At 45.2% G+C, this 13,473-nt stretch overlaps 2 protein-coding genes across 2 annotated transcripts; both read right to left on the reverse strand.

The window, feature by feature from the left end:
- Window positions 1–46: 46 nt before the first annotated feature.
- On the reverse strand, window positions 47–4,217 carry LOC119288208 (eyes absent homolog). Its single transcript, XM_037567844.1, has 6 exons — window positions 4,047–4,217; window positions 3,047–3,299; window positions 2,670–2,837; window positions 1,582–1,675; window positions 808–963; window positions 47–685 (listed from the first exon to the last, which is right to left on the reverse strand). Exons 2-6 carry the CDS (start codon window positions 3,290–3,292, stop codon window positions 435–437), a joined length of 915 nt encoding a protein of 304 aa, XP_037423741.1. The 5' UTR covers window positions 3,293–3,299; window positions 4,047–4,217; the 3' UTR covers window positions 47–434.
- Window positions 4,218–8,681: 4,464 nt separating this feature from the next.
- Window positions 8,682–13,107, reverse strand: LOC119288209 (ent-kaurenoic acid oxidase 1-like). The gene is made up of 7 exons (XM_037567845.1): window positions 12,782–13,107; window positions 10,015–10,753; window positions 9,834–9,923; window positions 9,593–9,671; window positions 9,354–9,460; window positions 9,141–9,262; window positions 8,682–8,996 (listed from the first exon to the last, which is right to left on the reverse strand). The coding sequence occupies exons 1-7, from the start codon at window positions 13,018–13,020 to the stop codon at window positions 8,894–8,896; spliced, it is 1,479 nt and encodes a 492-aa protein (XP_037423742.1). The 5' UTR covers window positions 13,021–13,107; the 3' UTR covers window positions 8,682–8,893.
- Between the last annotated feature and the right edge of the window lie 366 nt (window positions 13,108–13,473).

The raw sequence follows: 13,473 nt of genomic DNA on the forward strand, positions 1-13,473 counted from the left end.
AAAAAAAACTGCCTGCAAACCAAAGAGGTAGTAAAGGATTCGGCAATTCAGGGGGCTAAATGGACTTTTCGCTCAACCAGATTTCCCATGTACACCATCAACTCTGAGATGCCAAAGCACAAAGATACAGACTTTCGACAACAACCAACCAACCAGTTACGACTTACAACAGCAGATGATTCCCAAGATGACAGTAAAGATGGGCCAACACTGGCAGAATTCGATTCAAACATGCCGGAACGGATCAAACTATATGGTCGGGCGCTCTTTATTTATCTCACAGGCGTCTCCGGATCCTCCAGGCAGGGAGGGCAATATGCCTCCTATATATATGGTATCTCCACTATGCGGTTCCATTGAACTATCACCTCACTGGCCTCCTCCTTTTGGCGATCGATGCCTCAAGACATCTACACCGCGGGGGGCATCAGAAGTCAACCGTCTTTGCCCGATGACTGGTACACAGCATCCATGATGCCATGGATCGTCGACAGGCTCAGGCCGGGGAACCTGTGAGGAGCATCTGGGCGGATCTCGATCTTGACGAACGGCCATTTCATTATGGAAGCTGCGCTGCGCTCCTCGGGGCCGTCTCCAACCGCGCAGAAGCGGACGTTCGGGCCGCCGTGCCGTTCCTTGATCCACTTGAAGCACTGCAGCTTCCCCGATTCCCATGAGCTGTAAACTGCTCAAGCAAGGAGACAATTTGTTGCCATTAGTATATTTCAGGTAACAGATTCACAGCCTGCAATATGCAAACACAGATGAAGCGGTCAAACAACAGTTGCGACAACATTAGAGGCGAACCATTATCAGATGATACCACGTCGTCCAGGCGATACAGCAAACATTTGGCAATGCTCGGAACCAGGGACCCTGAAGTCACTATGCAATTGATACTTGAAGATTTGACAGCAGGCTCAGGTGTTGATTTACCCAGCGCTTCTTCCAGCAACTTATGAGCTGCATAGCAGGGGAACGGTGTTGAGTATTCAAGCATACAGAACAGTATTGAGTATTCAAGCATACAAAATTGAACCAATAGTAAGCTTAGATTGTACATGTAATTCAGTTTTTTTAGAGTAGACAAACAATTTCAGTGCACAAAAAGGTTATTAAAGTTCACAAGAATGCTATCAAAGGATAACATCACTTGAACATATTTCCCCCACTTCTTAAACCAGGGGTACATACGGAAACCCAAAAAGGAAAATTCTAGATTGTAACATATTATTCATTACGTAATGTATTCTCTTGGTGGTAACATGTATAGCATGATCATAGCATAATCTAGTGCACCAAGAAACTGAAAGCACCCTCTTCTTTTCCACTTGCTGAAAGTAGAAAATTCAACAGTCTCTTGATTCGATATTACAATTATTATCTTGGATTACATAATTTGCATTAAGGAGTTTTATTAGGCACTAGCCGACTTTTGGAAATAAATACTTATAGCCCCAATGGATGGCCACAACCTATTGTGACCAATCACAAACGAAATATCAGAATTATCTCTTGATTGAATATTGATACATTATCATTAGTAAAAAAATTCCCCCAAATTAGTATGAATCAGAATACCTGAAGAAAGCCAACCATCAGTATATTTGTCTGTTGAACTATACAAATCACTCCAGACTTTGAACATGCGGTGGTCCAGAATTTTTTGCAAACCCTGAAGAAGCAAAAAAGCAGCTGAGCTTAGTGGTTCAAACATGACACTAACAGAAATATTAGAATGCAGATACTAATGACTGCAGCAATCATAAGTCCAACAGTAGCAACTAAACAGAAGCTGAGGAGCTTTCCAACACCAAATGATGGCAGGAAGTATTTATTCAGTTACGATGATTTGAAAATATCCAGTACAGAACTTACAAGACCTCATATTTACTAACCATTTCTTAACTAAGTTTTTTGCTAACTGCTAAGATCTAAACCTCTGTACAAAAGTGCTTGCAATGAAACACAAACTGCTGGTGAATCACTGCAGAAGGGGCATCTTACCATTGTTCTGGTGTCTACTTAAAGTCATATACCTACTGCAGTTCAGCTGCCTGACCGTAATTTACAGAACAGACACTTTCCTGACATTCCCCATCACCATGATACAAGACCACCCCCACCCTCACACAAAGCCAAAAAAGGAAAAGGAAACTATGGTAACTATTTAAATACGGTGAGTGCTTAATGTAAAGCTCTTGCAGAAATAACCAGATGTTTAGTAGACTACTACGCGATGTGGATGCTCATAAGGAAAAGATCTTGACATCTCTAAACAAAACTGGATCTCTTGTGTTACAAGATCAGGATATGCATGTCAAAGAAGTTGTACCGACAAAAGGTTTGCATACTGAATTGGCTAACATAGCACTACCACTTTTTATACACCGTCGAAAATTAAGGCCAGGCACAAATTGGATGTCTCGTGCTACAAAAGAAGTCGTTGCTACAGAAAATAGAGACTGCTACTATATGAATTCACTCATCATGTTATATGAGTTGTTCAGTCATTTCATGAAACGGAATGAAATATTATAGTTTTTACGAGTAATACGGACACTGGATGTCAGCATACGTAGAAGGTCACTTCTAAATGCAACAACACTGCTTAATCATTTAACAAAAGTTGAAGGAAATAGAGTGAGATAAATTAATTATTGTGACACCTTTGCATACTTGTCTCCAATAGCACGATGCCTGTAGGCAAGCTTCCTTTTATTCGCATCATCAAAAGGAGAACTAAAGCAGTCGGCCTCAAAGTCATATTTTGTCAAGTCTTTCCCATCATCATACTCATGTAAAGAACTGAGATAGGGTTGATTGTAGTTCTCAATCTGCATACATGAGAGAACAAGACTATCAGTAGATAGCAATGACATATAACATGGACACACATTGTAAAATGTGCAGCCAGATGGCCTGTCCATAACATCAAAAGAAGAAACACAGTACAGTTTTGGTATTTTAGGCACAATGACGTGCATACAGAAACGCATTGCTCTAGTAAGCTGTGAGCAGACAAGATTTGAGGTGTCTGACTGACCTCCTCATAGAAGAAGTGCTCATCGCAGAGTTCAAGAATGATGTTCTCCCAGCGCTTGCCTATTTCAGTACCTTTTTCATGGTCCTTGAGGCCTTCAAAATGCCCGGCAAACGACCCATCTAGCAGGGACTTGAGCAGAATAAGTGTTTCATCCAAGTCCCACACGTACACGTTGATAGGCTGATCTGCCGCAGCATCACCAGTCGGAGTTTGGCTATTAGCTGAAGCAGGGACAACCTCCTCCATTCGGCACCTGTCGACAAACACAGATCACGTCACGCTAGAATCCACGATTGCACGGACGAGCTAAAATCAAGCAACGCCGTCAGGTCGGCACGCTATCGAACAGCGCCGCTAGTTACAAAATTCCATTCTAATGTTACCATGCACGCTACCGCTAGACGGCAACACGGAAGACCGCGTCCAATCCTGAAGCTTGATGCTATCATATACTACACTAACTGCATATGCTCCCTTCCAAAACACAGCCAAATTGTTTCAAGAATAAATGTTCATTCCCCTTGTACAACCCCTGTTCTGTGTCCGGAATCATCGCCCCCTTTTCCCCGCGGTGCCGCCCTCGTCAGATCAAGAAGGATCCCTCTTATCCTAGACCTACGGCAGAACACATTCAGTTGAACTGAACCCAAGTAGAGTATCCTCTGGAGACCAGAATCAGCTAGCAATTGGTGCTTCCACAGACCAATCCAAGCCGCAACGAATCGGATGGATTGGGTTCGGATGGACTGGACTGGATTGGAGTACCCATCCGTCCCATCGAGATCTAATTCGGAGTAGATCGCCGAGAGGGAGCAAAGAAATCAGCAGAGCGAGACTGATCTCCCGGGATAACCCAATCCAGGCCACCAGGCTAGGGTTCGCCACCAGCGCAGCGAGATAAAAACCAATCCGGAGCCCTGGCGGATCTGAACTCCAAGCCGGCGAACTAGAAGAGGGGCAGCACGGCCAAGAAATCTCCGTGCTCGGCATGGGGCGGTACCTGGCGGGAGATTCGGCGAGGACCAGGCAGGCCTAGCGGGGCGCACGAGCTCGGAGGATCCTACGACGGAGGAGGATGGCGGCGGCGGTGGTGGCGCCGGAGATGCGAAGCCGGCGGCGGCGGGAGCCGGAGCTCTGATGAGTAGGAGTAGTATATGCTGTTGCTCTGCCCTCCTCTCTATGAGACAGGGACGGAGATATGGGGAAGAAGAAGAACGGACGTGGCTTCATCCCATCCGTTGATCATAATCAACGGTAGAGATCGAGAGGATTGAGCCCAACCTCCTCAAGGCTTTTCGTTTGGCAACTTGTTATCCTCGTGACCCTGCAAAAAAGAAATTGTCATGTTTGCGAGCATGCTTTTCACTTTCTTTTCTTCATCAAAATGAACATTGAGGCAACCTGATATTCTCTTTTTATAGTTGGATCATTGTCCCTGATATTCTCTTTTTTTTTAGAAAAGGAGCAGGACCTCGGTCCCTGATATTCCCTAATGTTGCGTGGCCGATATTGTGGTAATTTTACAAGCATGACAATTCCATGTTCTCACAAGCCAGTCTAGATGTTGGCAGACCGAATGACTGATCGGGTATATTGTTTTGTTGTTTCATGTCGTGATGTGGCTCTTTAGATGCGCGTCTAGGTGTCGTCTTCGCGCGCGCTACCTCTCTCTTGACCGCCTCAGTGCATCCGTGTGGCCCAATGTTCTTGTGCGTTGACACCCTGGATAGAACGCCAAAACTATTGAATGGCGTTACACGACCGTGGATCTCTTAGACGGTCGCATGGTTGGCATTGTTCCGCTACCACCTCAACGTGTTCGCGTGACCTCTCGTTGTCGTTTCTCCTTCGTCTTCGTCGTGGCCCCTTTCACGGATAAAAATGACACTACAAGGAGGTCTCCGGCAATTTGGCCGTGAAGAGATTGGAGGATCGTAGGAAAATACTAGCAGCTATGCCAATGAAAATGATCAGGTGGCAGCGACAGACGCCTCGGTCAGAGGGGCCAGGTCGAAAACCAAGTGGGAAAAGAGGATAACTTTAGACATTTTTATGCTTTGTTTCCGAGAGAAAACTTATGTAACAAAACTTAATTACCGAAATCTATTTCGTCAAGGCATTGTCTTTCTTTAGACGTTCCGAATACCACTAGTACCATTTTTCTCCTAAGACAAATAAAATCAACTGAGTGAGTCACTCGCCACGTGGCATGCATGGTGAGCACTCTAAATTTGGCAACAAAAATAAATTGGTGAGTCACTCGCCTGATACAACAAATCGAACCGTTTTTGTCTACAAATACTTTGAGTGACATGTAAGTTCTGTACACGGGACGATAAAGCTAGAGACAAACAGGGCACGTGGCAGGCCAGATGGGTGTATAACTTTTTGCAACGCCTGGCGTTGTCACGATGCCGACGTGACGTGTCACTTGCCCTGCTTGATCAGGTGCTCGAATCGAAGCCTGCGTGTACGTATCCTGGCCACGTCAGTCGGCATAATCAGCCACGTGATTGCACGCTTCCGTGTTACCTCTGCTAGCCTAGACTAGAAAGCCATTTGCTCAATCACTTTATTCAGTCACTAGCGGCATCACAATTCACAAAACCCTTTTGAGACAACTTTCTCTTCCAAGTTGTAGTTGATTCTCGTTTTTTCAAGAACACGGTATAATCGAAGTCGCTTTAATGCACAAGCATACACTCACCCCTAAAAACGTATGCACGCACACCTTACCACCATGAGTATCTTCGAGAGACCGCGCCGGCTTAGCATATTGACATTGACGAAGTCACCACGGGCGTCTCATTGTCGATAGGAACGTCTCCTCTCACTGAACGTGCATCGCTGGGGGAAGCCTGAAATAAATCTAGCAAAATGCGAGCACCAATGTGAAATCTAGGACTTGAACCCCGATGGACTGAAGATGCCACTGTCCTCCTAACCATCCAACCACAGATTGTTCTGTTGATTCCTGCTTTTCGAGTAATATTATATATGCGCCGACTAAGTAACCAAATTGTAAGCGCAAAATTAATTTAGGTGTGTCGACAAATTGAGGCTGTGTAGGATCTTCCCTTGTTTTGTTTTGGTGAGGAACAAAAAATACATGGACCATTTACATTTATGCCCCCTAACTGGATCTCACTACTCAGATTTGCCGCTAATTTCGAAGGGTGCTTAAATTTGCCCTCTGTCGTCAAATATGGATATAGAACGTGAAGAGGTTGAAGTATAAGATATACGAAATATAGAAAGGTCTCCGGCTTTTTGGCCTAGAATAGGGTGGAAAGTCATAGGAAGGCAATAGCAGTTATGCCGATGAAATTGATTAGTTGACCACGACAATTGCCTTGGTCAGAGGGGCCAAGTCGTGAGCAAATGGGAAAAGGAGATATAAGCCATGCGTAAATTAAGTATGGGAAATGTTTGCTATCAGCCGGCTGATAACAATGCGTCCATCGCCTTCGTGGCCGTCAGATCTATCTTGATCGAATGGTTTGGGGAGCAATCTGGTTTTGCAACTGAGCCGTTGTTGCAATTTTCCCTACCGCAACAACTAGTCTGTTGCAGGATCTAGATCTCACGCGAATTGGACAATGTCTACTCAAGCAGGATTAACCAGTAAATTGTGTTGAATTCTTTATGAACCTGTTTATTTAACTTGATGATCAGTGTCATGTTTTTGATGCTGCAAAACTATTATCTACGAGGTTTTGGGGTTGCGTCCCATTTAGGAGAAAATTTCATGGTAATATATACATATGTACTTATTTAATTTTGAATGCTTTTTAGTGGTTTTTTTACAATGGGGGTGTACCCGGGCCTCTCCATTTTTTTTTGTCTTTATTGGTAACATTTTGCCTATACATATGTCAAATATGTCTACGATATCAACAGTAAAGGGGTCCCAAGTTATAGTTCTAGAGAGTACTCCCAACACATGCATATGACTTTGCTTTAATAATGGTGTACATGATAGTGAGTGAGGCATCAATGCTCATCGCAAAAAAAAACCTTTTATCTTGCAAATTCTCCTCTTTCTTTCGGTTTTTCTTTTCCTTTGCAAGTTGTAATTAGAAAACAAGCTGACGGCAAGGCATCAACAGCGTCGGCAGGGATATCTATTTCTTTCAATTGTTTGGATCGTCGCCTTTTTTTGTATTTTATATAGTAATATACTCCCTCCGTCCCAAAATTCTTGTTTTAGATTTATCTAGATACGGATGTATCTAACACTAAAATGTGAATAGATACATCCATATATAGACAAATCTAAGACAAGAATTTTGGGACGAAGGGAGTAATTTAATTAACAGTAGAATAACCTAACTAGAGAACCGCCAACCTATGTGCCAAACCAAGCATTTGTTGACGTATCAAATCACTATCGAGATTTTTGGTTTTGTGCAGATGTCTCTTTCTGCATAACCTAGAATTCAGGCAATTCAGGGTCATAGGACAGAACATTAAACAAGCGACAAGGATAACTTTGGGTCATAAACGGCAACGAAACCTCGTGATTTTATTTATTTTGTTGGATCGACGATGAGATATAGAGTTTAGGGATTCAATTTCATCATTTTTCTTCCTTTTTCATTCCAAAAGATACATGCAGCCCATATGACTTCGCCATTGTAATATTGCAGCTTAAAGTGAGGCATAGATGCTCATTATAAACAACTTTCTTTTTCTTTTTCTGTAGCAAGCTTTCCTTTTTATTATAGAAATTTGGATGGTGTAAGTTTTTTTTGCGGGGGAGTGTAAGTTGTAATTAAAAAATAGCTTATCAGGAGCACCATCTTGCTCATGGTGAGGCATAAGTGATGCTTGGATTCTCGCCTTTTCGGGTATTATATTACATGATATTATCTTTTAATTAGTCGTATAATTGCATCCGATGACCGCCAATCCATGTGGTGAGTCGACCAAAGTTTCGGCATAAAGTTAGTTTGGCGAGTCGACAAATCAAGTTGCCATCGATGTTTTTGTCTCCAAGCAGACATCCTTTTCACATAACCCAGAATTCAGAATGTTCTGAGCCCTAGGACGGAACAAAAAAACAAGAAATGGCTGTGATTAATCGATGACAATGACAACTCGCAATTTATTACATTTTTATTCTGTTCTCACGCAAGATGGATTCTCCTAAAATTGGCGATGCCATTTAGGTTGTCAATGAATGTACATGTCCTAAAGACTAAAGCCACGTCAGTCGCGTCTGCTTTGCACATCTCACTCGTCTTTTCCCAATTTGCACATATCTAATTTATTTTTGGTTTGCAAAGAATACATGCAGTACACATGACTTTGCCTTAATAATGTTGCAGCTGATGCTGAGGCATCGATGCTCATGACAAACCACTTTTAATACTTTTTTCGTTTTGCAAGTTCTGTGCCTTTTTAGATTTTGTTCTCTTTCAAGTTGTAATTGGAAAGTTAACTTATCAGGAGTGCCATCCAGGTGATGGTGAGGCATCAGTGCTCTTCCTTCCATGCTGAGATTCCCGCCTTTTCAAGTATTTATACCGTACTGTGTTTTAGTTAATTGAATAATAGTTGGGCTTGGTAGCGACCATTCGGCGTGCCAAGTCACCCAAGGTTTCGGTGCAAAATTAATTTGGCGCCAACACTATTGATATTTTTGTTTCGACATAAATGTCTTTTTCAGCATAGCATGTCTGAGTCCTAGGACAGAGCTAAAAACAAGGAACGATGGCAACTTTGACTCATCGCGACAACGATTCCTCGCGATTTATTTATTTTATTTGGACATATGAGTTCTCCTGAATTTGGCGCTTCTCGGCGACGCCGTCTAGGGTTTTGGATTCTCTGTTTTCATCACCATCAATGGGAGGATGAGACTCTGGTGATCTTGGCCAGACAGTTGTCCACCGGCCGGGGGTGCGGCAGGTACCTCACCCGGCAGTTCGGATTTTTCCTTGTCAGCCTGCATTCAGATACAAAATCAAATTTAATTTTTTTTGGCAGTGAGATCAAAATGAATGTTAACACAGAGTCACCGTTGGTTGCAGCTGCTGCATTGCAATGTTGCAGGAACAGTTGACAGTGCAGTGGTGGACTGGCAGCTTACTTGTAGCCAAGGAGGAAATGGTGGAGGAAGACAGAGATCTCGAGCTTGGCAAGATCGTTGCCCGGGCACAGCCTCGTGCCGAGCCCGAACGGCAGGAACGTCCCGGCCCTCGGCGGCGGGCCCTGAGAATAAAGGAAAAATAAAGCAATCAGTTCAAGCTGTGAGGAAATGCAGATTTCGTTCAGAAGTTCAGTGCTGAAGAATGTCACCAACCTCCCATCTTGAAGGGTCGAACTTGTTGGGGTGAGGGTACACCTGAGGGTCCATGTGCACGCTCCTGTACCAGAGTTGCACCTTCCACCCCTTGGGTATCAGATAGCCTGAAGATTTTGTTCGTGTCAGGTTACAGAGAGGTTCAGTCGACCATGAAACTCAAATACTATGATGCATTGAGGATGAACTCGGGATGTGTGTATGACGGTGGATTGATCTATCTATAGAGTAGAGCGCACCGTTGACGGAGACGTCGCGGGTCGCCTGGCGGAACGACACGAAGGAGATGTTGACGAAGCGCAGGGTCTCGTCGACAACCTACAAAAGCATCATGTTTCTTTCAGAAGATGACCACCACATTTTTCGCTTTTGATTTCAGGTAGCAGAGGAGCATTGTTCATCAGGCATAAGTGAGTGAGTGAGTGAGTGAATGAAGGAAATTTCAGGAGTGGCAGAGTGTATGGAGAGGAATGTTGTTACCTGTGAGAGGTACTCCATCTTCCTGAAGTCCCGGAGGGTGAGCCCCTTCTGCCCCGGCGGTATGCTCCTCATGATCGCCTCCTGCTCCGCCTGGACAACAACAACAAGATGAAGAAGATTCATCAACCTCTTCATGAGGAGATCAGTCAATGGAGCTGTGAAGAGCTTGCATCCAAGGTACCTTTGCCCTGGCGAGGATTTCGGGGTTCTCCTGCAGGAACACGGTGGCCCACATGGTGATGTGGCCGGAGGACTCGTGGCCGGCGTTGAGGTACATGACGAGCACGTCGATGATCTCGTCGTCCTGCAGCCGCCGCCCGCCCTCGTCCTCCGCGGCGATCAGCCGGTCCATCATGTCCACCCCGGCGGTCTTGCTGCAGCCCCTGGCCCGGCGGTCGTCGAGCACGCGCTGCAGCGCCGCCACGAGCCTGCGGCGCGCGCGGATGGCCTTGTGGTAGGCGAAGCCTGGCAGGTCGATGGCCATGGCGCGCATGCCGTAGTTGAGCTCCGTGTAGGTGCGCTCCAGCTCGGCCGCCGTGCGCTCGTCGGCGCCGCCCATGAAGATCTGCACGATGATCCGGAACGTCATGCGCCGCAGCTCCGTGAGGAACTCGAAGTCGGAGCCCCGGTCCGCCCAGCCCCGGAGCGTGGTCACCACGGTCTCGTCGATGAAGCCCAGGTAGGAGGTGAGCGCGTCGAAGCCGTTGATGGGGGCTGCCGTGAGCTTGCGCAGCCGGCGGTGCTCGTCGTAGCCCATGTTGACGAAGGACTTGGGCCCGATGAGCGCGACGGTCGCCTTGGGCCACCCGGTGACGAACGTGTCGTCGTCCATGAGCACCTGCTTGCACGCCTCCGGCGTCGTCACCAAGATCGTGGGGCTGCTGAACATGAACGCCCTGTACAGCCCGGCCCGCCGGAACCTGCCATGGAAATGCAAATTCAGCTCAATGCTATTGTCCTGCCATGGATTCCTGTCATCATCTCCATTAATTTTCATGAACACAAACATTTTTTTCTGCTCGTGTAATGAATCAAATTTTGATTTGCTTTGTTGCAAAAGATAAAATAAACAGAGAGAATCAATCTCTGAAGAATGCAATCATCAAAGTGCCTGTCTGAAGAAGAAAATGTAGGCTAAAAGAAGCTAGCACCAAATCACTAGGTTACTTATTTTATCAAAGTTCCTGCACTATGGAATTGAAATACTGCCTACTAGCAGAATATACTTACTACTAGTAGTTTTTTTGTTCACTACAATGTCTGATGCCGACCAAATTTGTTCTACTATCATTAGATGACAGAGCAAAATATTAGCAAGCAGGGCATATCTACATCAGGTACAGTTTAATAAAAAGTAGCAACAGACATCTGTGCCATGGAAGGAATCTGCTGCCGATATTTTTCTGGACAGGAAAAAAGTCTCAAAAACTACTTTTCTAGTGTCAAATCATCCTTTTATTCACACTCTTTATCACAAAAAAATAAAGTATAAATATTTCTAAATAGCAGCAACATAGACATGCAGGCAGAAAGAAGCAGCTACCGATTTCCTTTTTCAGGCCTGCACTCAAGAACCGAATTACAGTTTCTATCAGAGAATATGCCACCACAATTTTTTCATATAGACCCGATTAAATTTGGCAGGCCTGCCCACTAATGACAAGAAAAAAGGAATCAGTAAGCATCTGCTACTGTTAATTAAGAAAGTGGTAACAGAGATTTGTGAAGAGACATCTGGTACAGTTAAGAAAGTTCTTCCTACGATGCGATTGTATCACCTCGAAATTTCAATTCAATGAAATGCCCTTTATCGAAAAAAAAAATCTGGTACAGTTAAGAAAGTGGTGGATAATTCGCCGGACAGTTTGTGTGGGTGGGTGCCAAGCCAGCATTGCATTTCATATCAGGCCGGTGACCAATGGAACATGTACATCAACCCTATGAAAATGAGGCCGCAAAATCGACAGCAATTGCGGACAAAATCCTCCGTTTTGCAGTTCCGAACCATAGTACGTACTACATTGCAACATCCAAGCAAAGCTGAAAGGGGGTTTTGGATGCATGCATGCCTGAAGAGCATCTGATGGATGAGTCAGGCTAAATCTAATCCAGATGGATGGGAACTTGTGAGCTAGATTACAGAAACAGATACATCGGAATTCGGAACAAGACAACTCGGAATCCTATATACTTTTCCATCAGGGAGGATGAGAACAAGCAGATGGTATGGGTGCAAAAGAAGAGAGCATCCCACTGACTGAAGAGATGGGATGCTAGCTAGCTACTGGGCGATAGATAGATAGATGTTGTTGGTGATGAGGACGGATTTTTGCCGCTACATGCCTTCCAACATGGCCTTAACAGACCAAAAGAAATCTCATATATTGACGGTAATAACGTCTTATATTATGGGTATGTTTGTATGTATGAACATGCACAAAGGGAGGAGCATCTTGTGATGTGTGCATGCCCCCAAAGCAGTTCATGTGATCCATCCATTCACCAACAGCAGATCCTCCAAAGCACACTTTTGCCCAAGACAAACAAACACATCTCCAAAGCAAGAAAGGTTGGGCTTATCTTTCCAGGACCAACCAAACTTTTTAAGTTCCCATAAATAACAAAATAAATAATAATAACTGGTTATTATTATTGTTATTATTATTATTAATTATCATCATTATTATTATTAAAGGAGGGTATCTTGTATGCTAAGACACCGATCAAAAAGTTGAAACCAGAAACAACATGAAAAGAAAACTAGTGTTTGATGCTCTGTCACGACACGTGGCAGCGCGGTCTACGGTGGACCGGGTCGGCGGAGGGCCAAAGCCCAGGCCCAAGGACCGGGCCCGGCCCGCGCCAAAGCGCATGCAAGGGACGTGGGGGAGAGTGAGGGAGCGTGGACATTGCTGGTGCGGATGAGAAAGGAAAGGAAAAGTGCTCACCGTCGGGCGAAGGAGTCGATGAAGGAGTCCGGCCTGCCGGACTTGAAGGCGCGGAGGAAGGCCCACATGCCGCCGACGAGCGGCCACCCCATGTCGCCCGGCGGCAGCCTGCCGCGCCGCCCGGCGCCCAGCGACGCCGTCCAGTACCACGCGTGCGCCGCCCGCACCGCGGCGTCCAGCGCCACCGCGGCCAGCGGCACCAGAACCCCCGCCAGCGCCGCCCACACCAACTCCCCCATCGCTGATCACCGCGGTGCCGCCGCCGGCGAACGAACCAACCGGTGGTGGTACAGCACGCGTGATGCCTGTGTTGTCTGAGAGCTTGCTAGCGGTCTTGTTCTGACGCTGCGAGGATTGACGCCTGGTATATATAGGCGCACGCTGTGGGCACGTGGTTAAAATAATCCAGAGTAATTAATATCCTCTTATCTATTTCAGAGTAATTACTTTCTTTTTCACCGTTATTATGCATGGATATATACAGATATAATGTACTAGTATTTCTTGCTGCCATTAAAACCTCCCTGATTTAGTTTTAAAAAAAAACCTCCCTGATTTTCTTAGCCCTGCTAAGTGTTTTTTTTCCGAAGGCCTAAGGCCATTTATAAAAGATCACATGTCCTTACAGAGACATCCATACGGAAAATAAAATTACATTCATATCCTTGGGGTGCTGAAGTCTTCTTACTCCT

This window comes from Triticum dicoccoides, chromosome 4A (genome assembly GCF_002162155.2).
Source record: "Triticum dicoccoides isolate Atlit2015 ecotype Zavitan chromosome 4A, WEW_v2.0, whole genome shotgun sequence".
Lineage (NCBI taxonomy): Eukaryota > Viridiplantae > Streptophyta > Magnoliopsida > Poales > Poaceae > Triticum > Triticum dicoccoides.

Coding starts and splice junctions, on each gene's coding strand:
- LOC119288208 (XM_037567844.1), bottom strand. CDS start 3,292: ATGGAGGAGGTTGTCCCTGCTTCAGCTAATAGCCAAACTCCGACTGGT. Junction 2,838..3,046: donor AGCACTTCTTCTATGAGGAG/GTCAGTCAGACA, acceptor TCATGTATGCAG/ATTGAGAACTACAATCAACC. Junction 686..807: donor CGTGGTATCATCTGATAATG/GTTCGCCTCTAA, acceptor TTGCTTGAGCAG/TTTACAGCTCATGGGAATCG.
- LOC119288209 (XM_037567845.1), bottom strand. CDS start 13,020: ATGGGGGAGTTGGTGTGGGCGGCGCTGGCGGGGGTTCTGGTGCCGCTG. Junction 9,672..9,833: donor AGATGGAGTACCTCTCACAG/GTAACAACATTC, acceptor ATGCTTTTGTAG/GTTGTCGACGAGACCCTGCG. Junction 9,461..9,592: donor CCGCGACGTCTCCGTCAACG/GTGCGCTCTACT, acceptor CAAAATCTTCAG/GCTATCTGATACCCAAGGGG.